The 27,152-nt window shown below is 46.2% G+C and overlaps 2 protein-coding genes across 8 annotated transcripts in view; both read right to left on the bottom strand.

Moving 5' to 3' along the window:
* Positions 1-14,827, bottom strand: part of CPEB1 (cytoplasmic polyadenylation element binding protein 1) — a 49,413-nt gene extending 34,586 nt beyond the window's left edge. Inside the window, exons 1-3 of the mRNA XM_081839408.1 lie at positions 14,742-14,827; positions 10,907-11,081; positions 3,336-3,524 (exon numbers count right to left, since the gene is read on the bottom strand). Coding sequence (XP_081695534.1) covers positions 3,336-3,524; positions 10,907-11,081; positions 14,742-14,759 — 382 coding nt within the window. The 5' untranslated portion in view covers positions 14,760-14,827. The remainder of the gene's footprint in view (positions 1-3,335; positions 3,525-10,906; positions 11,082-14,741) is intronic.
* An 8,006-nt stretch (positions 14,828-22,833) lies between these two features.
* The window catches only part of AP3B2 (adaptor related protein complex 3 subunit beta 2), a 75,308-nt gene continuing 70,989 nt past the window's right edge, over positions 22,834-27,152 (bottom strand). For all 7 annotated transcript variants that reach the window (XM_081838761.1, XM_081838762.1, XM_081838763.1 and 4 more), the window contains 2 exons: positions 24,443-24,581; positions 22,834-23,428 (listed from right to left, as the gene is read on the bottom strand). In XM_081838761.1, coding sequence (XP_081694887.1) covers positions 23,278-23,428; positions 24,443-24,581 — 290 coding nt within the window. In that variant the 3' untranslated portion in view covers positions 22,834-23,277. The remainder of the gene's footprint in view (positions 23,429-24,442; positions 24,582-27,152) is intronic.

Genomic DNA, 27,152 nt, shown 5'->3' on the forward strand with positions numbered 1-27,152 from the left:
TTGCATGGGAACGCAGACACCCACTGCTGCTTCCTTGCTGTTCAGCCACCTCAACCCCCCCCTTTTTTTTGCTTAAGGTGGTGGTGGGGAGGCCACCCGCCTCAAGCACAATTCTGTGCTTGGATTGAGAATCAAAGTGGTATGTGATTCAGAGCTGACTTAAGACCACGAGACGACAACACACCCATAGTTCAGTTTTTGCAGAGGAGTTAATGTAGCTGCATGCACCAAAAGGCACACAATATTGCCAACTTGGGCCTGCTGTCAGCCTTTCCACCAGAGTACCTGTCCCCTTTTGCAGAAAGATTCTCAAAATATCCAATGCTATTCTTTATTCGCTAATGCTCTATTTCACAGATTCGCAGAATTGTAGAGTTGGAAGGCACAACGAGGATCATCTAGTCCAACTCCCTGCAGTGCAGGAATCTTTCACCCAACATGGGACTCGAACCCACAACACTGAGATTAAGAGTCTCATGTTTTACCAACTTTATGTAGATTTCAATTCCCCCCCCCTTTTTTTATTATGGACTGTTTATGTAATTATTGCTTATTGTAGGATGAAATGTGGGGCTGGCTTTTTTTTTTTAGAAAAATAAGTGCTTATACACACACAGGATGGAACACCCTGAATGTTATATAATAATCCCTGCCCTCTACTTTAACAAGGTGGGATAATAGATGTGTGGGTGTTGCCACTCGTCCTATTTCTAATATGACTTTTCTCACATTGGGTATGGTCTGAAAATCTCTTGCTATGCATATTGTCTGTCGAACCTTAGCTACAAATTGAGGCCCTACAGTGACACTGGTTAACTTAATGGATTTATTTAACAGGTTATATACATAGCTCATTGGTAGCACTCCTAACACAGACCTATGCAGAACATCTCCTGGTCTTAGGGATGTCAGTAGAGAAGGAGTCACAAAGCTGGGCTGTACACTTCAGGGAACAATGAACAGTTCATTTACTGTGCCCACATGTACAACACGTGATGCCCCGATTGAACTGGCACTTGGGCCCATATGCATTGCTATTTCTGCCCTATGTCTCATAAATATGCTCCCAATGCCAATGGGATCGTTCTGCATTGCAAGAATGCCTCTAAATTGCACGCTCATAGTCAATGGAAACAGTTATCTAAGTTGGTGAAATCTTAACTTTTGTGGTCAGGGCAAACTGTGGGTATCAGAGCAGACTTCTGCCACGGGCAGAATTTGAGCAAGTTTTGCATCACTGTAAAGATACTCAAGTGGGGTTTGCTTTGCTTGTCGGGGCTCCCATCAGAGGGAAGTTATTTTTGCAGCAGTATCTTACAGCTGGTTGCAGTGCAGTTAAGAAGTACTGTAGTCATATATTGCTGCAATACAATGGAGTCTAGTGCAGCAGGTCTACAGTACAGAAATAAGTTACGGAGCAAGCTTTGTTCAGGTAGTTGCCTAGGCATGTCTGGTTAATGCTGGGCCTCTTTGAGGCCTTCTTGATCACATGCACATTGTCTGGAAATCCTTACTGATATGTTACCCCTTCACACATTGCCTCCCTGACTTGTATTATATGCACTTTTAATGGGATATTGGGTACATCCAGCAGACCACTTCATTTCCTTAATCACCACAGTCCCCACCTCCCCTGCAGAGATTGTCAAAGTGGCACACACAATTTTTACAGACGGCTACAGTTGAGCAAGTGCCAATACTGCCCCACCTTAAGATGTCTGCACCAAGCTCTTGCCCCAGCCCACTGCGGCCATTATTCTATTGCAATACAAGCAAGCCCGTTAAGAGCACAATATATGCCCAGCAGAGTTAATGGCTGCATTTACAGGGCTCTTTGGGAATCAGTTTGGTAGCGCAGATGTCCTCTGAGCAACCAACATCTTCCACTAATGCATTAGTTTCCCTACAGAAACTAGTTGTAATAATGCAACACATTTGTTGCCAAAATGAGCACAGCCCAAAATGAAAACGGTGAAGGAACTAAAGTACTTCTCTGACAGGCAACTTTTGCAATCAAGACTAATAACATAAATGGGCCTTCTGCATGTGGTTTCAAGCCCACCCGTCCCACTTCCTGGGAACACCCACCTGTTCCCCACCCACCCCCATTACATGAGCTGGAGAGGCACACAAGCCTTTCCTTAAGCCATTCTTGCTAGAAGTTTGCAGAACCACTCAGAAGCTATTTAAGATGCCGATGCCAAAAGCATTTACAACAGCCTGACGGGACCAGCAAAAATACTGGCGAAACATCATACTGATTTGTCCTGCCACCCGTCAAAGCCAGTGGTAGTTTCCAAGGCTTTAACAGGATAAAAATACATTTTGGTTTCTTCTGCAAAAGCCAATACAACACACATTCTCAAAGAACTGTACTGAGTATCATTGTAAACTTTGAGAAGCCCAGCTGAGCAAAAGCAGAATAGTTTTCAGAGGGCAGTGACTAGACTATTTTGGGTTTCTTTTACTTAGCTTGGCTTCTCCAAAGTTTCATCTTCCTGACTCATCACAGGCTGGCAAATCACAGAAACTCTGCAGTAGGAGAGGACAACACTCGAAGAAACAGGTGCAAATGCTTGGCTCCGCCATGAAGGAAAACTTCAAAAGGATAATGGAGTGTGAGAGTTTAGTGCAATCACATCCAACCAGAGATACTATCCTAACCTGGTAGATACAGATCAGTAATCTCACAATAGGGATAGAGGCATCTCTCACAGGCCCTTGACCCAGGAAGAGCCTAGAGTCAAGATTTGGGCATCTGCTAATGAGCCTGAATGAAGCTCCTTTCCTTTGTTTTTACACCCCCTGCAGGGGGCAGCTTCAATTGCTGTGGTAACTTCTGGTGGGTTGAAAAGCACAGTAAAAAAGAACATTCTAAATAAATACAATTAAACTCCTTGCCATCATCAACTACCCACGTTGCACCAGCCTAAAATATTACAACAGCCCACGATCCGAAGCCACTTTGGGGAGCACAACTTTAGTCCTCCAACCAGCTGGCTCTACAGGAGCATCACAGAAAACACTACTGCTGCCCCCGCCCAATATTTACCATTGCAATCTCAATGCAGTATCAGGTTTAGAAACTTATCGCTCTCTATTAATTGGGGAGGGGGGCAGCTACAGTTTCCCTTCCCCAAAAGGTCTCACTTAGCGCCCCAATATTACTCTTGAGGGAATGGGTGCCTTAGTAAAACAATAACAACAATAATGTTAAGAAAGAAGCTGTTGGGAATAATCAGAACCTGCCGTTATGCCAGGAACATCTCCTGGTGACAAAGCTGCAAAAAAAGGCAATCCGGCAACTGTTGCTGTGCGTCAGCAGAGTCACTCACCAGACTGCAGGCTAGGCTGGGCTGCAGCATCCGAATCCTGGGAGCTCCATGGCCTGTCCCACCCTGGCTGGCTGAGAGACTGCAGCCCAAGGCACAGGTCAGTGGTGTCTGGGAGGCCACGCGGACCTTCCTGCACAGAAGGTGGGAAGAGCATTCTGCTTGCTGCCACTCCCTTGGAGTCCTGGAAGTCTGCTCAGACAGGGGGAAGAAAGAAAGAAAAAACACAAATAAAAATACACTCACGCACGAGCTCGGGAGTTTAGGAGTTTTGCAGAGGGAGAAGCCCAAACCAGATCTCACGATATTCAGCAGCTATTATTTCTACAGATAGTGATGACATGGAGGGGTGGCGGGGAGGAGAGGAGCAGAGCACCAGATGGCCTGTGCCCAGACCCACGTCCACCCTATCCCATCCCGCCGGCACTAGTGACTGGGCCGGCATGTGACCAGGCTCTGCTGATGCTTACCGTTCTGCCAGAGACGTCACTGGGCCATGCAATATAGCCACATCTTCGCTTACATGATAGAGGTGGAGAGCAAGCCTGCCCATGGGAGCCGAGGCAGCATGCAGGAGGGGAGAAGAGGCGAGGCCAGCGGACACAGTTAAACAGGGAGCTGTAGCTTAGCTCTGAGCCGGGAGGTGGCTGGAGGCAGCAGCCATCCCCCTCAGTTAAAGCAGAGCAGCAGAGGCAGCGGCACAGCGGCACTGTGTGTGTGTGTGTGTGTGTGTGTGTGAGAGTGAGTGAGAGAGAGAGAGAGAGAGAGAGATCACACTGTTGGCTTGGTGCTCTCTAGCTCCCCTGGCCCCGCCTCCCCACCCACAAAAAACCCTTTCGTCCTGGAATGTTTCCAGCTGCTGGCGCAAGCCCTGGAAGCAGCAAAATGCAAAGCTTCACAATTCTGCTAGCATCGTCTGTTTGCTTTAAACTTGGCTACCCTGAGCCCTCACAGTCTCTGCATTGTTTACCGCTATGGGTAACCTTCAAATAAAAGAGAGATTCCGAGCTACACGTTGGGAGGTGCATGCACACTTAAGGGGTAGTGGTAACAGAGCCTGACGTTTAAACAGTGCTAAGGTTTAAAGTCAGCATCGCCCTGCCTTAATAATAATATATAAAAACTATTTTGGAGGGGGGACAGCCACACCCAAAGCATAACCTGTCACAACACTGCTTTCCCAGCTAAAAAAATATATATCTCCGAAATAAATGGCACAGGGCTGTAGGAGGAAAAGGCAGTTATGTTTTGCAAGTCTCCAAATTCCAGCATAATGCAGAACAGGGTGGGAGCCAGACCAGAGAACCTTGTCTCCTTTGAAGCTCTAGTCATAAGGTGTTCCAGCAGTCTCATCCTGTTCACACTGCCAGCCACCTGAGATTTCACAGCTGGAACAAACACCAAAGAGCACAGCTACCTGTGCCAACCTCTGGAATTGCTAAGAAATGGCAGTTTCATTCTCAACTTAAGACCAGATATGCTGCCTGAAACCCTAAAGGGGAGTTACAAAGCAGCCACATTTTTAGTACAGAATAAGGAGGAGGATATTTGAGGATGCAATAGCTTCTTATTGAAATCATCCAGGAGGTTTTTTTGGGGGGGGGTGAGGGGGAGACAGTCAGTTATCAATAAACCAACCATTTTTCATGGTCAAGTATTACATGAAGTCAACACCACACTTATGTAGCAGGCAGCTTGCATTTTATGCATTATCGCCTGATAAAATCCTTCCTCTTCAGCCCAGCAAGAATCTCTACACACAAAAGGACCCCTCCAATTTAGGGATAAGGCATTCACTGCCTTGCATCATAACCACAACTCATGTTCTGAAAAATTAAGCTGTATTACACTTGTTTTGAGTTTTATTGTAAATGAAATTTGCAACAGTTGGAGTTGCCCTTAGGATGCTAAATGAAAACCAAAGGTTGCTGGATCCCAATATTCCTGGCATTTATATTTTACTATTCATGCATAACTTTCTTAACTATTGATAACTGATTACATTAAGTTTAGAATAGTCCTGTGTTTTTGTTGGTCTCCCATAGCTGTGGAATTCTTTTCTCTTCCCCCTCAGAAGTTTTTTTAAAAAACTGATAGAATAATTAAAACCTTGCAATTTAGGTTGTCATTTGTTGGCTAAGATTAAATTGGAGAGATGTTATTGTAAATGGATCATATTGCATGTTATTTCCATTTTTTAAAAAAGTGTGCTCTGAAAGTTTTGGGATAGTAAAGGTAAAGGGACCCCTAACCATTAGGTCCAGTCGTGGCCGACTCTGGGATTGCATCGCTCATCTCCCTGTATTGCCCGAGGGAGCCGGCATACAGCTTCCGGGTCATGTGGCCAGCATGACTAAGCCACTTCTGGTGAACCAGAGCAGCGCATGGAAACGCGGTTTACCTTCCTGCCGGAGCGGTACCTATTTATCTACTTGCACTTTGACGTGCTTTTGAACTGCTAGGTGGGCAGGAGCAGGGACCGAGCAACGGGAGCTCACCCCGTCTAGAGGTGAATGCAAATTTAGGCTAGGAAGTCCTATTCTGGAACTCATGGGATTTTATAAAAAGCTATGACTTAAACATGCATGCTAGCTGGGTAGAGATTTTATCAAAACCTTGGGGGGGGGGGCTTGGATCTGTTGCGTGGCTGAATTGTACATGCCTTTAGAGTGTTTATTGCAAACACAGGACACTGATTAAGGATTCTCTATTAGACACAGCAGAGGTCTAAGTACAATATTTTAAAAATCTGCACGAAGTGGCATTTGATAGGCAATATCGGTTGATGTATTTCTTATAGAAGGGAGAAACGGGAACACAATTCCTTGTTATCTATGTTTAGAATATGCCTAATAAACTATATGCTGCAACAGCAATGTTTAAAATGAGAAAATTGCTTGGGAAGGGCAGATGCTATAAGGCAGATCGTATAAAGTCCCCACACCCTGGCGGGCAATATTTAGCTGTGTGATTTTGCCAAACCACAGCCCAGAGGTGGAAGTGCTCAGAAGAACATCTGAATCTGATCACAGTCTGTATAATTTTTTAAAAAATCATTTGTGGCTGTATTAGGATGCCACAAATGGTGCACTGGGCTGACCAGCGTTCAAACTGACTTGGAGAATTTGTGTCCATGATGGAACTTCAGCATAAGGCTCCAAGTTTGAGAGCGAAACTGGTAATTACCTAAAAACTGGAGAATAGACTTAGTAGTGTGTTTGCTGCAGGTCCATGCAGGCACAGGGGGGAAACTCACATAACACCACGGCAGCACACAAGTGTTTCCTAGGAGTTTCAGTTTTTAGCAAGAAAGCAGCAGTCTCATGGTTGCCAAGATATTCTTGAATGTGTGGGCAATGTCTGAAGTCTCAGAGCCAGAGGGAATGCTGAATAAAATTTATACTATTCCTGGGAAAAGAGTGAAAGGCAGAGCTTTGGTGCCCTCACATGGCTTTCCAACATTCTTGTGGTTGCAGAATTATGCCAACTGCAAAGTATTAATGCAAACTTGCACCGATATCATTTGCACAGTTCACAGTAGTCTACTGCTAAATGAAAGTCGCTAAGCGGTAGATTTGGTGCACGGGCAGAACATCATTGCACAAGGAAAAATTACATGCACTACCAATGATGGCTGTGCAATGGACTGCACAGCTGTTTCACAACTGTGTTGGATTCCTTTGTTGTGCAACCTTTAAACTCTGCCATCTCCTACAACCCAGGTTATGTCCACATGAAACATGCTTTGTGTTAATAACCTTACAGGGCAATCCTATGCATGTCTGCTAAGTGCACTGAGTTTAGTATATTCCACAACTAGGTGCTTTCATGCAGGAACCTTTTGAACTATGCCTGCACATAAGTGCTACACTGCAAGTGTGGAATACAAGCCTATTCTAGAGCTATACTCTCAAGAACAACCATTTCCTTAAAATGTAGAGAAACAAAGCATATATTTGTGAATGTTCACTCAACATGATCTCCTTTGCGGGAATAATATTCCTTTAATCTGAAAGCCGTTAAACATTAATACTATTCTCAGAAAGGAGTAAAACTTAAATCTTTTTAACAAGTGCCGGCTTATTCCCTTGGAGAATAAAGCCCAATCTTCATTTGCTGAGGGAACATCTCAATCAGCTAGGTAAAGCTACCAAATTGGGATTCTATGACTTTTTCTAAACCCAGAACTCACCCTAAAACTTCTTATTTACTTTTGGCAATATAAGGGCCACCTTGTTTTTCCACTTACAAAGGAATCAGCATGTTCCACCAAAGGATGGAGGACAGACCTAGGCATTTGCCCAAGTAGTAGTAGTAGTAGTAGTAATAATAATAATAATAATAATAATAATTTATTTATTTATACCCTGCCCAACTGGCTGGGTTTCCCCAGCCACTCTGGGCAGCTTCCAACAAAAGATTAAAAATACATTAAAACATCAGTCATTAAAAACTTCCCTAAACAGGGCTACCTTCAGATGTCTTCTAAACATCAGATAGTTGTTTATTTCTTTGACATCTGGTGGGAGGGCGTTCCACAGGGCAGGTGCCACTACCGAGAGGGCCCTCTGCCTGGTTCCCTGAAACTGCTATTTTATGTTTGAGCACTTCACTTACCAAAAGGTCTATGTTTTCCACTGTCCATAGTTATGAAAACCTGGACAAACAACAGTTATTCAAAACACAGTAAACCAATTATTCTAAAACAAACTGCTCTGTCGGTAGAGCATGAGACTTTTAATTTCAGGGTTGTGGGTTCAAGCCCTTCCAATTCTCTGGTTCCTGTGCGATACCACAGGGAGGACAGCATGCCAGTCTACAGGAAACCAGGCTTCTCCTTGTAACTTTACAACTATGTTTTTGTGATATCCCATGGTTGCTTAGTGGCTGTTTGTGGGCTGAGATGTCCACTTGCCACGCTCATTTTCAGCCTAAAACACGATGTCTCTTTAAAGGAGTCAAGATCTAGGGGAGAGGCTCTCTTAGAAATTAACCTGGTCTGAGCTTTGGAAGCAACCCCTACCCACTTCTATGATTTTCAGATTGCAGGCTGAATAGCCCTATAAGCATTTACATCAACAGTAGCAGATGATATTCCCCAGGTGTCTACAGGAGATCAAGTGATATTGCTATGAGAATGATGCCAGGTTATAAATCCTTCAGAGGCTCATGGCAGAGAAGGCAGTGCCACTGGGATTAGCAATTAGTATGACTGGAAACAGTGGGTAGATGCAGCCAATAAATTTCACCAAGTCATGCCCACATGCTTGATGAGATGCCGCCTGAGCAGAACCAGTTAAATGCTTCATTTTATGAAAGAAGGCTCAGCTCCTGCAAAGCTGTTGTTCAACCTCCCAAGAAGTAATCCTCTTAAAGTATTCAAAAGACCTTGTTAGCCCAGGTCTGGATTGCACAATCTGAATTTAACTTTCATCAAAAGGGCCTGGAGATGGCTACGGGCAGAGATTGAAGGCTCCATCAACCGTTTTACTGACCCAGGAACAGCATTTTCGGACGAATGCACTTTAAACCTTAACTTCTCAAGGTCAAAAAACTGCATGCAAATTACTACTGTGGGTGCGTGATAAGGGAATTTACCACGTGCATGGTGGCGGGCTACAGTTCTATGTGCGCATAATACCACCAACATTAGTTAGAAGACAACATTCCCACATTATAGTTACGTGTTTCAAGGTTAAGGGTGACCGAACAACAAATCCATACAGCCCCATAAAATCTGATACGTAATGAATGCTCTGAAAAGGTAGGGCCTTGAATGCTGGAAAGAACTCATCTATTCTATCTTTCTAGGTGGGTTTTTTGTTCTGTCCTGTAGCAGTGAAGAACCTTTGGCCCATGGGCCAAATTATTATTTATTTTATTTATTTAAGTTTATACCCCCCCTTTCTTCCCACAGGAGCCCAGAGGTGAAAACAAAAGGTGAAAAAACAAAAAAGCATATTAGAAGGCATCCTAATCTGGTCACCAAGGCAGGCTTTCTTTATTTTTCAAACCATGCACACCTGAAATCATGTGTTACATCAAGTGTGGAGCAGGGAAAGCCGTAACTAAAAAGAAACAACCATGAACTCTAAGTACACTCTAAATTGATCCTTGGTGAGTGTTGCTGTTAAGTTCCAATAAGCCTACCAGGATCCTACTGCATTACAGAAATCCTGATCAGAAACCATATGCAGCCAATCCCTGCCGGAGGTAGGGCTTCCTGTCAGCATCAATCAGCTGATGGGTACCAAAAGCAAACCCTACAGGAAAACATTTCCTTTGCCAGCATGGTTTGATTTCAACCCACCTGGGCAGAAGGTAAAGGTAAAGGGACCCCTGACCGTTAGGTCCAGTCGCGAACGACGCTGGGGTTGCGGCGCTCATCTCACTACTGGCCAAGGGAGCCAGCGTACAGAAGAAGTAGTATATATAAACTTGGGGAAAGAAAACAGTTCACCTGGCATTGCAGTGACATCAGCTAATGAACAGGTGGGCTTCCCCACCCACCTGTTGCAAGTGGCCTGGTATATAATCTCCAATCAAAAGGACCTAAACAGCACACAGTCCGTTATCTGTGTCCTAAAACAGGATTTGTTATGGATAATTCACAGCCATCTGGATATTTATTATCTAACGTGTGGACCAAGGAGGTCCACTGCCTCCATTTTCTCCACACATAATGCAGGTAGAGATCATAGTTATTTCTGATAAAAATAACTTAATTGCTAATTGCTTTACTTATACAGCGAGGATGGGGGATTTTAGCTAAATGAGCACCCAGGGTACAGCTTACATATATTTAACTACTTGTGGAACATTTTGTTTCTCTCTAAATGCTATTACCAACTTTGGGCTCGAGCTTCAGAAGATTTATAAATCCCTGGCTGCTTCCTGCATCCAAATCATCAAGGCTGCAGAACAAGACTCAGATCATTTTCATAGGCTTGCTCGTTGTCCTTGGATTAGTGTCTTCTTCATTTGCTATCTGTAGATTTAAGGATTAATTCACGACTAATTTAACACTGACTTGCCTGTTATACTGGCACATTCAAGAAAAAGAGCACTTCAGCTACACAACTACAATGTAAACTGAAGCTTCTCTAATTTTACAAAAACTATTTATGCCTGCAATTCTGATTTATTTTTTGCACTGCTCATTACAAGCACAACATGAAAACAAACGTGTGCTTTCCAACCTCATCAGACAGGGCCAATTTTTAACCATTTAGAAGCATTGGGTAGTAGCATTTGTTTTATTTTAATGATGGTGCACTTTGGCTTGTGTTTTAATACAACAGTCTTTACCTATGGAATGGGTCTGGTCATGCGGCAGAAAGTAGGGAACAGGTGTGCTTGGGAACTTGAAGTTTACCCACAGTATCAGGAATATAATCCTCATCTGACTCTGCCAGCTGTTCCTCCAGATCGCACACCTTGCTAGCAACTTATTTGCTAGCTATTTAAGCCATCAAGGAAACTCACACATTGACTGTAAATATTACAACTCCATAGAAGCCTGCAGACTAACACACCCCATATGTTAAAATATTATAATCAACTCATTAAGTCACCTGATAATAGATCTCTTTCTTTTGCAATGGGTGTTGTGCAGACTCCCTTGAAGTCAAGTGAGTTCCCCAGCATGCCGTTTATTTGTCGGAAAATCTTTGCGTTGCTGCACGTGGTCAAAGCTGGAACGTCAGAGTTGTCCCAGCAATCTTTTATGGTCCTTCCAGTACTGTCCTTCTGGAAACAAAAGCGACCATATTAGCACCACAGAAGGGAGGGGGACCTTAGGTCAGAGAGCCTGAATGCAGTCCTCCATGCCTCTCCATTTGGTCATTGAGTGCTTGTTCGCATTTGGACTACTCTGGTGTAATTTGAATGGAGGGGAAAGAGTAGTGAACAAGGAGCAACTTTGTGGTCTTTCCCATTTATAAGAGTAGTTGCTCACTTTTGTGTGTTGCCCCTGGCTTTCGGTGTGTTGATTCTATGCCAATTAAGTACGGACAGTGCAGGAATAAATATAGCTGTATACACACCTCAATTCCTTTTCTTAATCTCTCCCCGGAACTGCGCAAAAGCACACAGGCAACTGTAAATTCTCAGCATACATTTTTGCAGTTTTCCGGTTTTGTACAAATTCAAGGGCCAGAATGTGCAATATCTGAGCCAGAATTTTTGAATTTGGTTTGCTTGTGCAATTTTCTGGTTTTGGTACAAGTGTTTGGGATCAAGGGGAGGGAAATATTGCTCCATTAAGGAATGCACAGGAAATAGGTACCAGAATGGCTGGAAAAGGAATGAGAGCATTGGAAATAGGGAGTACCAGAATGTGACAATGGATCCACCCCAAAACACTGAAACAATCTGCAAGCCTAAATGGAGAGGGTTGGAGCCAATTTATCAGATCATCCCTGTACTGAGTTATCCCTGAATTTGCAGAGGAAAGGCATTGAGACTGTTGTTTGAGAGTAAAACCATGGGGACTATGCAAATTAAATGGAAACACAAACAACTGCAAACACACAATAAAACTCCGCTCTAGACAAGCTCCAAGACTCTCTGCCCTGTACCAGTCACCAGCTTCACACAACATCCTCAAGTGCTTTTGTCTGACAAACATTCTCCTTTCCCTTCCTCCCCCAGAACAAATGCTCTGTGATGTGAGTAGGGCTGAGACTTCAGAGAAGTGTGACTGGCCCAAGGGCGGCTGCATGTGGAGGAGCAGAGACATGAAACCCGTTCACCAAATTACTAGTCTACCACTCTTAACCACACTGGCTCTTAACCTTTGCTTTGCCGACTTTGCCTCCAGCTCTGCCTGCCGCTAGGCTTGTCCCACCCCCCTCAAAGGGTATGTAATGCTTGGGTTGAAACAGATTACCCACCTTGGAACGGCATAATGAAAGCGATGCTACAAGCAACAAATTTTAACTGAACACTTTCAGAATGTGCTTAAGGAGTCAGCCGCAACAGCTTTGGAATCAAACTATTTGCGCCACACAATGGTAATAAACCAAATACTTAGCATACTCTCAAGTTAGCATTTCCAAGTTTGTGTGAGTGGGTGATTCAGAGCTAGGGTGATTTTCGCTTCCTGTCAATGTAGTCTTTTCATACCACTAATCAAAGGATTCCAGTGTCCTCTACTCCACCAACCACGCCTGCTCAAGGCTGCATCCTCCACACACCAACACAGGCACACAAATCTGTTTTCAGATATTGCCAAGAACAGACCTGTGGATTGGGGCTTGACTGCTTAAAATTGCAGCATATTAATAAAGCAGTGGCTGCAGATCTAAACTCGCACCTCGTAACTCTTGCAACCGTTTCTTAACTTCTGGGACTCTGTGCTTGAGTCTCCAAAGCTTTCTGCACCATGAGGACTAGAATGCTTAATGAAATCAGGACTCGGCAATGTTGAATTCCAGCTTCTCCTAGAACACACAGCTGCAGCTACTGTGTGGTAATCAGCAAGCGGCACAATCACCAGCAAGGAAAAAACCTGAACACAGCACAGTCCTTAAAGTATCTGTACTATCACAGAACACACCACAGACAGCCCTTCTAGAATCAACAGCTAATGAAAACAACTGACTGAGTTTCAGGCAATTGACGGAGGATAACACCATCCAGCTATTATTATTCCTGACTCCACCACCCCTGTTCCTTAAGTTTAGGGCCAACAATGAAATACAAAATCGGTTAAGCTATCCAGCCTTTTTTAAAAAAAGAAATTTGTACAGTGGTACATTCTTATTAAGTTTCATATGCAGTACACAAGCAATTTATTTATTATGCACTATCAATTCAAGTATCCTCTCCAGTTACAATTTCCAACAACCCTAAAACTACAGTGCCCAGAATCCTTTGAGGCAAATAACGTGCCTCAAACGTGCTTTAGAAGTCCCTTCTCTTTGCGGGGAAGTTTGAGCTATCTCAAAATTTCTAGTCTTAGCGTCCACTAACTCACCTCCAAGGAACTTATTCTTTCTCTACTAGCAGAAAAGGTTATTTTTTCCCCACCATGGTACAAACTGAAACTGTGAGCGTTGGGTAGAAAAGCACTTTGAAGGAAAGCACGCCCTCCCCCACAAAACACAGGATAAAATAACTGAAAAGCCAAGCAGATTTCAGACAGTGGGTCAGAACCAGGGCTTTTTTTCGGCAGCATTTCACAAGAGCTCAGCTCCGGCACCTCTCAGGTGAGCCCCATTTCCATTATAAGAGAACAAAGGAAGCGTTCATGTTGAGTCCCGGCACCAGTTTTTCTATAATAGTCCCCATACAAGCAATACCACCATTATTATAATTTTGCTATGTTAAAAAGTTTTGTAGCGAAAGAAGCAGAACATGGGGAGGAAAGATGTGCAACTTATTGCACGTGCGAAGACTTTCTACTCGAGTCCCACCGAGTTCAATGGCCCGTATTCCCAGTCCTTTGTACACAGGTTTGCAATCTAGTAGCGTGCGCCTAGCGACGCCTACTCAGAAGTAAGTCCTGCTGAATTAAATGGGGCTTACTCCTAGGTAACGGGTTAGGATTGTAGCCTAAAGGGGGGGGTCCCACCGAGTTCAATGGCCCGTATTCCCAGTCCTTTGTACACAGGTTTGCAAACTAGTAGCGGGCGCCTAGCGACGCCTACTCAGAAGTAATTCCTGCTGAATTAAATGGGGCTTACTCCTAGGTAACTGGGGTTAGGATTGTACCCTAAGGGGGGGGGGGAACACGGCTGGGGGTTTGGGAAACAGAAAAGCGGGTGGGGCAAGAGAAGCGGAGCCAGCTAGAGAAAAACGAAACCAACGGGGAAAATGCAGACAGGCAGAGATGCGCACAATAAGAAAGGGAGGTAACTCCACGCCCGTGCTCCTCGGAATTAAGAGCAACTTCGCTTCTTAGAAAGCAAAGCCCATTAGTACACAAACCGAAGTAGGGGAGCGGAGACGAGAGGCAGTGCTGCCGCCCCTAGGCGTCCCCCTCTATACAGCCCTTTTTATGTGCTTACGATAAGAGTCAATATTCACGCTGAAGGTCGTGTGGACGCCGCCGCGCCCCGCTAAGGGTCCCCAGGGGCGACTAGCTCGGGGCGACTCCCAAAGCGAAACGAAACACCTGCGCGCGGACGGGGCGGCGAGCCAGAAGCCGCGCGCGGCTCGAGCACGTGAGAACGCTGGGGAAGCCAGACCCGCCCCGGCCACCCCCTTCCTAGGCAGGCGACGAGGCCGCGTCTTCCCGCGTTGCAAAGCCCGGGGGGGGGGGCGCCGCCCTCCGCAGCTCCCTGCCCACCCGCCGCGGTCACCGAGGGCTTTTTGCAATCCCCGCTCGGAGCCTCTCGCCGTTGCTTCGCCCTCCTCCTCCTCCTCCTTTTCCCCGCTCCTGTCTCGGTCCAGCCTCGGACTCACCGGGACCGTCAAAGCCATCCCAAGGCAACCCGCTCGGAAACCCCGCGCGAGCGCTGCACGCGGGAAACTTATACCTGCGCGTCCGCACGTGGCTCCCGCTCCCCTCCTCCACGGGGCGGGGTGGGGGGGGTTGGCGCTACTTAGGGGGTCGTCGTTAAAAACAGGGAGAAGCAAAGCCCTGCGCGCGCGCGCGCGCTTGCTTCCCCGGGGGATCGGGGCGAAGCGTCGCCGGCTCTGCCCCACCCTCGCGGGCCGGAGTTTGCAAACGCTCCCTGCCCGCCCGAAGGGAGTAGTTTTCAGCACAGGAGGCCGGCTAATTAATCAGCCGTTTGCCTCAGTGCCTCGCGTATACTTCGGCGCGCTCGAATGGCCACGCCAAAGCTTCAATTAGATTTATTTTTAACTGCGCAACGCCACCCGTAGAAATGCACCAAGGCTAGCAAGCTAACCTGTTTCTTTGAGAAAACAACAACAACAACGCATGCATATGTGCTTTATTCCGCTGCTGTCGGCCTCCCCACCCGGCGCAAGGCGGTTTGCACGACAAATTTGCAACAGCTGAGGACGCGCACCTCGCTGATTTGGGAGCAAGATCCGCTGGATACAGTAGGCCTTACCTCTGAGTAGAGGCTGCACTGTAAAAAACCTTAAAACGCCTTGCCAAGAGCCCTCCCCAGCCAAACAGATAAAACAGCTTTTTAAAAAGTCATCTGAAGGAAGCTTTTAGTGTGTGGTGTTGTTTTTACTATTATTTTAGTTGGCACCTGCCCAGAGTGGCTGGGGCAACCCAGTCAGATTGGTAGCATACAAATAATAAAATTATTATTATTATTATGAGGAAGCCCCTGCATGCAGAGACCACAGCTGTGGCGTCCTCCCATTAGCCAGCTAGATCCCTCTGGGAAAAACACGGGACCAGTGCTTTTTTCGGGGGGGGGGGACGCAGGAGTACGCATACCCCTAAACGTTTTGTGAATCTAACGGGAGAAGAAACTAAAATTCTTTAAAAAAATTAGTTTATTCTCTAGCACCGTGAATCGTCAGTTCTGTTGCTACCCCTGATGTCCATTTACTGTATTTTGTTTTCCCGATTTCAACTATAAAATTGTGATTTTCTTGAGTCAAAATGAAAATAACCCAAACATATTTTTTTTTTTTAGAAAAAAAGGGCTGCAAGGGACATAAGAGTAACAGGACGCTTCCCCTTTATCCCATCTCTCCCCCCCCCCCCAGCAACCAGTAATCAGAGGCAAACCATCTCCTCCTGTGGAGGTAGACATTGGCTCCAGCAATATAGCTAATGCCCTTCTGAAGCCATCCAAGTTGGAGGCTATGTGGAAGCATGTGTTGTGTGTTGAAGAAGTGCTCCTTCCGTCTCCTTTGTGTAGTGTGAACACCCAACCTCACAATCCACACACACCTCTGTTCATAGGAGCCAACTGCTGGGGGCCGATAAATAAAATGTTTGAGGGGGCCGGGCCCGCCCTGCACAATCGATCACATGATGCGGTGCACACACATCATTTGAATGGCAATGCCCATTAACTTTTAGGGAGGGAGGCCCGCTCAACATTTTTATTGCGGGGGGGGGGGAGGGACCTTGGTTAAAAAACACTTACAAACCAGTTAACCATCAAGGGGTGTAATGGAAAGTTGGCACGGTTAATTCCATAATTTGCTAGGCTTTGGGGGAGTTTATTATTTTGCAGTTTTAATACAACTGCATACAGTAGTAAATCAGCTTGCAGCCTAAAAGCCGGGTGTCTCTGGAAGTCCTCTCCGAAAACCATGGCAACTCCAACTAATACAACGCTGGCAGTAGCAACCTAGAGTCTCAGGCGGAGGTCTTGCACTTTACCTGCTACCTGCCCCCCCCCCTTTTTAACTTGGTGAGAACTAAGCCTAAAACCATCTACATGCAAAGCCTGTGCTATACCACTAGGCACAGAGCTTATTAAAGAGAAAACTACTGCAGTTGTTCAGCATAAATGAGCAAACGCCCTGTTCTGCTGAGCTGCACTGTGTGGTATAGTGGTTAAGAGTGGTAGTCACATAATCTGGGGAACTGGGTTCGTGTCTCCGCTCCTCCACATGCAGCTGCTGGGTGACCTTGGGCTAGTCACACTTCTCTGAAGTCCCTCAGCCCCACTCACTTCACAGAGTGTTTGTTGTGGGGGAGGAAGGGAGAGGAGCATGTTAGCCGCTTTGAGACTCCTTCGGATAGTGATAAAGCGGGATATCAAATCCAAACTCTTCTTCTAAGCGGGGCCCATGGGATAGCTGTACCTAACCGTTCATTGCTGCTGGCCTCCCCCCAGGTCAGAGAGCACTAAAAAAATGTTTTAAGAGCCTCAAAGGACCAGCCTTCCTTGCCTGCAGTCTTCTGGTGTCTCTCTCCTTCTGCAGCCAGTATTGTGCCCTCCAGGGATCATCATAGCAAGTGTCTGCTAGGCCTGGAATGGTTAGTTCAGCTTTCCTCATTGGATATGCTGGTTGCAGCTGATGGGAATTGCATCTGGTGAGCACCAGTTTGAGGAAGGCTAGGTTAGTTGAATAGTCAGTTTGATGAGTTTTTAAAAAATTCCTTTGAAAGACTAAGCACGTGCCCCATTTAACCGAGAAGCATATTTTATATTTTTAATACTAGCGCAGACTAAAGCTGCAGATGGCAAGATCTGCAGATATTGGAAGCATTCTCCCTTCTCTCACAACAGAAGCAACGTCTCTTCTAAGAAGATGATGCCAGCTACAAGACTATGCACAGCATCATAATTTCTGTATACTGTATTGCAGACAAGAAAGTCCTGGGTGGTGTGAACACAAAACAAATTCCTTCCAGTAGCACCTTAAAGACCAACTAAGTCAGTTCTTGGTATGAGCTTTCGTGTGCATGCACACTTCTTCAGATACACATTCTTCAGATACACATTCTGTGTATCTGAAGAAGTGTGCATGCACACGAAAGCTCATACCAAGAACTGACTTAGTTGGTCTTTAAGGTGCTACTGGAAGGAATTTGTTTTGTTTTGTTTTGACTATGGCAGACCAACACGGCTACCTATCTGTAACTGGGTGGTGTGCTCAGAGTATGACTGAAATGCAACGGCAAGAGGCATTTCTGCCTTATGGAGGGCACTGCCGTCACAAGAGAAGAAGGGTTTAATGACTTCTTTGCTCGTGGCCTTCCTTTTGCTGGCACTTACCTCTTGACTAAGTCTCAAAGGACTGGGAGTGGGAGAAAGTGCAGAGCAACATAATTTTGTCATCATTCAACTCAAACTGCTGCAAATCCGTTGGTATCCCAGATTGAAAGGCAGTGATGCTGCACTGATTCTGCATTTCACCAACAAGCACACTTGGAACTTATTGTTGGAAAGGTTTTTCACACACACACCCAAATGTTGCGGAGTACGGGCCATCTTCCGGTATTTGGCCAAGGAATGTTGTCAGGGATTCTGCCAAGCATATCCCTCCTGCAACATGGTGGCCAACGTTTTTGCACAACACAACCTCCAACTCCCCTTACTTCTTCCTCCAACTTCTGAAGCACGTGAAAGAAACTGGCCTATGTTTGGAAACACACCAGTTCAAGAAATAAACTGTCACATGAAAGAGCTTGTTTCAATATGGGCAAACCTGCAGTTTATAGAAGTCCATGGTATATATTATGAGAAATATGGGAAACAGACGCTCATAGTGATAGCTTAGAACAGTGGTCCCCAAAAGGGTGTGGCAGGAGACGACAGCAAGTATGGCAGGAAGAGTCAAAGCCAATCAGTATTATATTCTGAGAATGATTCATGTTCTTATGTAGCTGCATTGTTTTATATCTTCTGGATGTCCCATGGTTGTATTATAAAGTAGTTGCATTCTATGTTATAAATCAAATACTGCTAGTTGTTATTTTTGTTTTCCAATATATTTTCTATAAATAAAAAAATTGGTGTTTTGCAAGCAAGTTTTTATTCTGAAAGTCTGGCCCAGAGAAAAAAGTTTGATAACTACTGGCTTAGAAAGAGGGACTGATTAAATTTCATGCAACATTCATGAGTTTTGTTCTCCCTCCCCTCTTTTCCTCAGTTCTTGTTATAGAAATGAGTGCTTTATATCTGACTGATGCTGTGGAGAACTGGAGGAGACACAATAATTTTCAGAATATAATTTTTTTAAACTATAATGTTGATGGTTCCTTTAAAAAAAATGTTGCCTGTTCCTCATGAACTGGCAAAACCAAAAAATATTCTAGTTTCCTTATAAATGGAGCTAACAAAAATGTAAAAAAATAAATTCAGTTTGTCATTATTGCCTGAATAAATTATACTTTTAATATATCAGACATGATAATTCTATGGTAAATTTATATGTAATGCACTTTTTGTTCCTAAAGTAACAAAGTGACCTTTGATACATAAAAAAGTGTTTTGTTGTTGTTTTAAAAAAAAAAATTCCCCCAAAAAATGTTCATTCCCCCCGCCCCCAATTAAAATAAAAAAAATCCTACATGGCTTCATTCCTACTGTGCAGGGGCGAGGGAGGTATGGCGGTGGGGGCAGATGTCATAGGCGAAGGGGATCGAGATACGGATATGCTCGTACCCCTTCCAATCTGCGCCCCATCCCGAGAGACGAGGGTAGGGTGAGCAAGGATTACTCACCTCCGTCACTGGTGTTGTGCAATGCCAGGTCTATAGGCAACAAAACCGCCACCCTGCGAGATTTCTTCACCTCGCAGGGGGTTGACCTGGCATGTGTGACTGAGACCTGGGTGCGTGAAGGGGATACTGTTCCCTTACGAGAGATGGCGCCCCCGGGTTTCTCCGTCCTTCACCAGTCGCGGACTGTGGGCCGGGGGGGAGGGGTGGCGTTATTAATCCGGGAAGATTGTTCTTTCAGGGCTCTACCATCGCCATCGATCCCCGGCATTGAATGTGTTGGCCTAGTGTGGGGCTCCGAGGTGAGCTTGGCTGTCTGGCTGGTGTACCGGCCACCTAGCACACCAGCAGCCACCCTGTCAGGCCTGCTGGAGGCGGTGGCTGGCTGGGCCTTGGAGTTCCCTAACCTATTGGTATTGGGGGACTTCAACATCCATGCTGATGCCACTCCCTCCTCACAGGCTCTGGACCTGGTGTCTTCCATGGCGACACTAGGGCTCTCCCAGTTTGTTTCGGGCCCCACACATCAAGCAGGCCACACGCTGGATTTGATCTTTGGCATCGGTATAGATGTGATCATGTTTCCTTCAATGAAGGTGCCATGGTCTGATCACTATGCTCTGAAAGCCAGGATTGACGTTCCACCCCCACCCTGCTTGGGTGGCGAGCCAATTTGGGCTCGCCCGCAGAGGCTGATGGACCCTGATAGATTCCGTCAAGCCTTGCGGGACCTTTCTCCCCCTGGCGACTCATTGACTGAGCTTGTTGAGGCCTGGAATACCCAGCTCCTGGCAGCCATCGATGAGATCGCACCTAAGCGCCCTCTGCGACCCCGCAGAAACCGGGCTCCCTGGTTTACCGAGGAGCTCCGGAAAATGAAGCGGGACCTCAGACGGCTAGAGCGAGTATGGCGGGGTGCCCGTGACGGAGCTTCAAGAACATCTTATAGGGTTTTTATGAAAACCTATGAGATGGCAGTGAAGGCCGCTAAGAAGTCCTACTTCTCGGCCTCCATTGCATCCGCTAGCTCTCGCCCGGCGCAATTATTTAGTATAATTCGGTCTTTAACGTCCCTTGAAGGACAGCCAAATTTAAATAACAATTCGACACACAGCTGTGAGGCATTCGCGAGCTTTTTTGCGGAGAAGGTCTTGTTGCTCCGCCATGACCTCCCTGCCAATTTGGATACAATAAAGGAACTGGAGGCCCCTCGACTGTCCTCGGGTTCAGTATTAGACCACTTTGACTGGATATCCCCAGCTGATGTGGACAGACTCCTCCGAGCTGGAAAGCCCACCACCTGTCCTCTCGACCCGTGCCCGTCCTGGCTGATTAGAGCGTGTCCAGACGAGGTGCGGGGCCCCCTGGGGGATATCATCAATCTGTCTCTTGGCGCTGGGACATTCCCAGGGGAACTGAAGGAGGCAGTGGTGCGCCCGCTCTTAAAGAAAACATCATTAGATCCTTTAGATCTATCCAATTACCGCCCGGTTTCGAATCTTCCATTCCTGGGTAAGGTGATTGAGAGAGCGGTTGCTGAACAGCTTGGTAGGTTTCTGGATGAAACATCAGCTCTGGATCCATTCCAGTCCGGCTTCCGCGCTGGTCATGGGACCGAGACGGCTCTGGTCGCCCTAACAGATGATCTCCGCAGGCAGCTGGATCGAGGCGGGTCGGGGCTGCTGATTCTTCTAGACCTGTCAGCAGCCTTCGACATGGTCGATCACGAACTCCTAGACCACCGCCTTGCCGACGTGGGGATCCAGGGCACAGTCCTTCAATGGCTGCGCTCGTTTCTCTCTGGTCGGGGACAGAGGGTGGCGCTTGGGGGGGAATTGTCATCCCGCCACTCCTTGGTGTGTGGTGTGCCCCAGGGTGCAATACTCTCCCCGATGCTTTTTAACATCTTTATGCGCCCCCTCGCCCAGCTTGTCCGGAGTTTTGGGCTGGGCTGCCATCAGTATGCTGATGACACCCAACTCTATCTGTTGATGGACGGCCACCCGGACTCGGCCCCAGACACACTGATCAGATGCTTGGAGGCTGTGGCTGGATGGTTTCGTGGGAGCCGGTTGAAGTTAAATCCTTCGAAGACAGAGGTCCTCTGGCTGGGACGGGACGACTTGGGACTGAGGGGGCAACTCCCATCTCTTGCGGGGGTGCAATTAGTGCCAGCACCATCCGTTAAGAGTTTGGGTGTAATCTTCGATACCTCCCTCTCTATGGAGGCGCAGATTGCAGCTATAACAAAGGCGGCATTTTTTCATCTCCGCCAAGCTAAGCAGTTGGCTCCTTACCTCTCTCGCCCTGACCTAGCCACTGTGATCCACGCGACGGTCACCTCCAGACTGGATTATTGTAACTCGCTCTACGTGGGGCTGCCCTTGAGACTGACCCAGAAACTCCAACGGGTGCAGAATGCCGCAGCGAGACTCCTTACGGGGTCTTCGCTTAGAGATCACATTCATCCGGTGCTATACAAGCTGCACTGGCTCCCGGTGGAGTACAGGATCAGGTTTAAGGTGCTGGTTTTAACCTTCAAAGCCCTATACGGCCTAGGGCCCTCGTACCTACGGGACCGCCTCTCCTGGTATGCCCCACAGAGGAACTTACGGTCTTCAAATAAAAACACCTTGAAGGTCCCAAGCCACAGAGAGGTTAGGCTGGCCTCAACCAGAGCCAGGGCTTTTTCGGCTGCGGCTCCAACCTGGTGGAACGCTCTGTCACAAGAGACAAGGGCCCTGCAGGACTTGACATCTTTCCGCAGGGCCTGCAAGACAGAGCTGTTCCACCTGGCCTTTTGTTAGGGCGCAGCCTGACTCCCTCCTTTGGCAATCTTTTCAAGACTTTAGCTTATGGCTGCCATTAATTTTGTTTTTAACTCATTTTTATAATGTTTTATAATGTTGTATTGTTTTAGTGTTGTTAGCCGCCCTGAGCCCGGCTTCGGCTGGGGAGGGCGGGATATAAATAAAATTTATTATTATTATTATTATTATTATCCAGAAATGTTACATCTCTGTGCTGAATAATAAGGTCAACTGGAGTAACCCCAACTGAGTTGCAGCTCAAGTTCAAGTTGTCCATTGTCATAAAGAAATAGTAAGAGTAGAAATGGGAACTAATTATTATTTCATTTTTGGAAATAAGGTAAATTTTTTAAAAAACCCATCGTTTGGGGTATTTGAATAATGGAATAGCAACATGATGATTCAGGATAGATATGTCTGCATATGTACCAATATTATATGTGCACCAATTGTGTTTTAAAAATACTATGGCAGTTGTTAGATCAACAGAAATCTCAGTACTCATATACATGTGGTTTCTTGCCCTTCTGCTCTACATTGGAGGAGCCATGGAGGAGGTTGTAAAAGAGCAACAAAAGGAGATGTCTTAGGTTTCACTTTTGCCACCATACAGACGAGCCAGGAAACAGAATTTGCAATTCCAGGAAGAATTTTTATTGAACGATCTCTGCCCATAATAAATAGAGCCATAGAACAGAAAAACAGGGAGGAGACTCACTGCACAACAAGGATGGCAGAGTCACAGGGCATCTTCAGCATCCCAATAACCCGTTTCAGCCTTTTGTAACCTGGTGCCCTCCAGTTGTACTCCAAAAACTCTAGTACGCACCAGGTTACAAAAGGCTTCCCTAATTTGTTGCTGAGCTAATAATGTCTCTTATCCACATTGGAGGCTGCACCTTATTTTCTACCGTGGATTGTTTCCCATTGCCTGATCTCGGCTTTGACCTGTATTTTACATAGGGACAGGGAGACACAACAAGCTGGGTGGAGGGAGACAGATGGCTGAGCCCAGGAAGGAAGGACAGCTGGATGACTGAAGTGGGTGTGATGACGAGAGAAGGAAGCATTCTGGTCACTGCGTCAAGGAGTGGATAATGTCCTTTACTAGCATGGTGCTAATCAACATCTTCTCGCTGTTGATAGTGAGCTGTGCCATGCTGCCCGCCTTCTTCTCCAGCATGATGAGGATGAGACTTCCACTGCTAACCGTCTTGGCGGCGAACCTGTTCAGAGGGAAACAACCCAACAAGAAGGTGACTGCACGTCACAAGGTTTAGTATGGTGCAGTAGTCGGAGCAGAGTTTCTCAAACTTGGGTCTCTAGCTGTTTTTGGACTACAATTTCCATCACCCCTGAACACTGGTGCTGCTAGCCATGCATGATGGGAGCTGTAGTCTAAAGATAGCTACAAGTTTGGGAAACCCTGAGTTAGTGCAATTTCCCCAGCCTAGTGCCATGTAGATGCTCCGGACTGCAACTCCCATCTGCCCCAGCCAGCATGGGTTGGGAGTAGTAGTTCAAAACAACTGCAGGGTACCAGGTTGGGGAAGGCAAGTTCAATTCCCCACTGTGAGTCCTGGAAGACCTGCTCCCTGCCTTGCAGGCCTTCCTCCACCTGACCTGGGAAGGAGGTGCCCTGATTTATTCCAGCTACAAAAAAACCTGAGGCTGCTGAAGTGGTCACAGACCATCTCAGCTGTCTTTCAGTGCAGATGTAGGTCACTGAGCCTGAGCTTCCATAGGTGCCACCCACCCTGAACCACCATTGGCAGGATTGGCAGCAGCTATATTCTTTTGTTAATTGTGCTGTTGTGGTGCTGTGGGTTAAACCACAGAGCCTAGGACTTGCTAATCAGAAGGTCGGCGGTTCGAATCCCCGTGACGGGGTGAACTCCCGTTGCTCGGTCCCTGCTCCTGCCAACCTAGCAGTTCGAAAGCACGTCAAAGTACATGTAGATAAATAGGTACCACTCCAGCGGGAAGGTAAACCGCATTTCCGCGCGCCACTCTGGTTCGCCAGAAGCGGCTTAGTCATGCTGGCCACATGACCCGGAAGCTGTACGCCGGCTCCCTCGGGCAATAAAGCAAGATGAGCGATGCAATCCCAGAGTCGGCCACGACTGGACCTAATGGTCAGGGGTCCCTTTACCTTTACTATCCCAAAACTTTCAGAGCACACTTTTTTAAAAAATGGAAATAACATGCAATATGATCCATTTACAATAACATCTCCTCACCGATACTCCTTGTCTGAGCCACAAGGCACACGGCTAACGTTGGCTGCAGATGTCACCTGTTGCACAATCACGTGGTCACTCTGGCATTTGTCAGGTAGAGTCAACTTCTCTGTGATTTCACTCATCCCTGTTAGCTTCCCTGGAGGACAGAAGGTAGAAAAGGGGAAAAAAGAACAGTAGACATCTGGGTGGAGACAGTGTATGACTTGGGAGGAAAAGGTCCAGGTTTCCCTGGCTGTTTAGGATACAAACCAATCTAGAATGGGAGATCTATGCTATGCGTAGCTTCCCGTCAGCTCCCACTTCAGGTTGCATATACAACTCTGGAATTCCCATTCCCTAAAAAAATTTGATACTGTCAACTGAAGGATTTGGAATTTCGCCACCTCATGTCTGCTTCTATCCTTGAGATCTGCAGGTCAAATGTCTGCAACTATTCAATGCTTTTTCTGGTCAACTTCACCCTATAGGATACCATGCCTCTTCCTTTAAGGACAAAGGCCCACAGTGACTAATGCAATCTCAATAGCTAATGCAAATTTCTGAAGGGTACACATTTTCCTGTTGCAGCCTGCCCACGTTCTTAGGTCTAGAGGAGATGCCCTTCTTGTCTTTCCACCACCAAGACAAGGGCATTATATGGAGATATGGAATAGGGTAGGGGAAGCCAACATGGCGTCCTCCAGATGTTGTTGGACTACAACTCCCATCAGCCCTGACCACTGGCTGTGCTGGCTGAGGCTGATGGGAGTTGGGAATCCAAGAACACCTGGAGGCACCACATGGTCAACCTTTAAGGTAGGGGTCTTCTCTATGTTGGTGCTCTGCCAATGGATTGCCCTCCGCCTAGAGTAGGGGTGGGGAGCTGGATCTGACCAGTGGGCCACATTTTTATCTCCCCTACCCCTTCCAGTGCAAGTCTGACAGGTGGGTGGAGTGACCCACTTGTCAAGCCCCTGATATCACAATGATAACAGGTGTCCTGTGTTTGCCCATGTGGATGAGCGGTTGATTGTTGCCACTTGCAAAGCGCTGTGCAGAGGGCCATAGGTTCTTTGCCCCTGGCCTAGAGGCACAATTGGTGCTGACACTTTTGGTGTTTTGGTGCTTGGCGAAACCTCATCTGTTCCCTTAGGGCAGTGTTGGCCAAACTTGGGTCTCCAGGTGTTTTTGGACTACAACTCCCATCACCCTAGCTAACAGGACCAGTGATCAGGGATGATGGGAACTGTAGTCCCAAAAAGAGTTGAAGGGCCAAGTTTGGCCAACACTGCCTTAGCGCATGGTTTCCCAAACTTGGCCCTCCAGCTGTTTTTGGACTACAACTCCCATCATCCCTAGCTAGCAGGACCAGTGGTCAGGGATGATGGGAACTGTAGTCCAAAAACACCTGGAGATCCAAGTTTGGGAAACCTTGACCAGGGGGTAATGGGTTTTTTTTCCTGCTGCAAATGAGAAGACCCAATACCCGGAACCCTGAGTACTATAGGACTATGCTCTATTTGTATCTGGCTTTTGTGAACTGCCCTGAGACCTGCGGGTATAGGGTGGTACACACATTTAATTAACAACAATAACAATAATTTAGAAGCTGCGTTAAATTGGCTTTATCATAATGCTGCTTTACCATTTTATTGTTTCACAATCCACACCGGGATCATATGGTGAAGGGAAGGCTAGAAACTTCTTATAAATAAACAGATAAATCTCAGTCCCAAAGGTTACCATCTGATAGTGGATACAACCAGTGGGGTGACCTTATAAACTGGTTCCCAGTTTGCTGCTGCTGTGGGGAGGTAGGCCCCCCCAAATGATGCTGTGCCTCCCTGAGTATATTAGCATATTATTATAAAACTAAAGCAAAATTAGTTCTCAAGCTTTAGCTTTTTCGGTGGGGTGTGTGGAGCTACTTTGGGAGCATATTTAAACAGAAAAGCAGCATATAAAATATTTGCAGTGAATAAATGTTTACATACAATTGCCATTTTGGATGCATGCAGAGTATCTATTAAAATAATAATGTGAAGGGGCAGCAGTGTTAGAGGCCTTCATGAACAGTGGCAGCACTATTTGTTGTAGCTTCGCAGTGTACGTAGCTATGTGCACTTGCTTAATAAGATGGCCCTGATCCTGAATATTTTGCCTAAACCTGTCCATATTCAACCCCTTACTTCTTATTGGATTAGGATTATTGTTGTCTACACTACAGATGGTTCACTGACCACGGTTAGAACCAGATCTGCATTCAAAACCCTAAATCTAGGATTTGAATGCAGGCTTCCAAGGCAGAGCCAAGTGGAAAGACTTCATGGACTGAATCACTTCATTCTGCAAATGTGGGAGGAGGATGTTGCATAATCAAAAGTTTCCATAGGAAAAAAAAGAGAGAATGTCAAGCGGAAAGCTAGGCTAAATTGTTCTCCGTGTCATGCTAATTTTCTACAGGCAGGGTGGGGTTTTTTTTGTTTTGGTTTGGTTTTAAATATGCCTGAACATTCAAATATGTAATGCAATACCTGCAGCCCTACATGATACTTGTCGGGAAAAGATTTGCAAGTTGATTCTGATGAATATAAAACCGACCTTGGGTTTTGCAATACAATTGTGTGGTTACACTCCACTGTGAATAGCAATTCCTATTTATTTTATTTATTTACCAACACATCTTATAGGCTTGTGGGACAGACCTAAGAGCTTCTGATTGCTGCAG

This window comes from Podarcis erhardii (assembly GCF_964252035.2).
Source record: "Podarcis erhardii genome assembly, chromosome: 14".
NCBI classification, from domain to species: domain Eukaryota; kingdom Metazoa; phylum Chordata; class Lepidosauria; order Squamata; family Lacertidae; genus Podarcis; species Podarcis erhardii.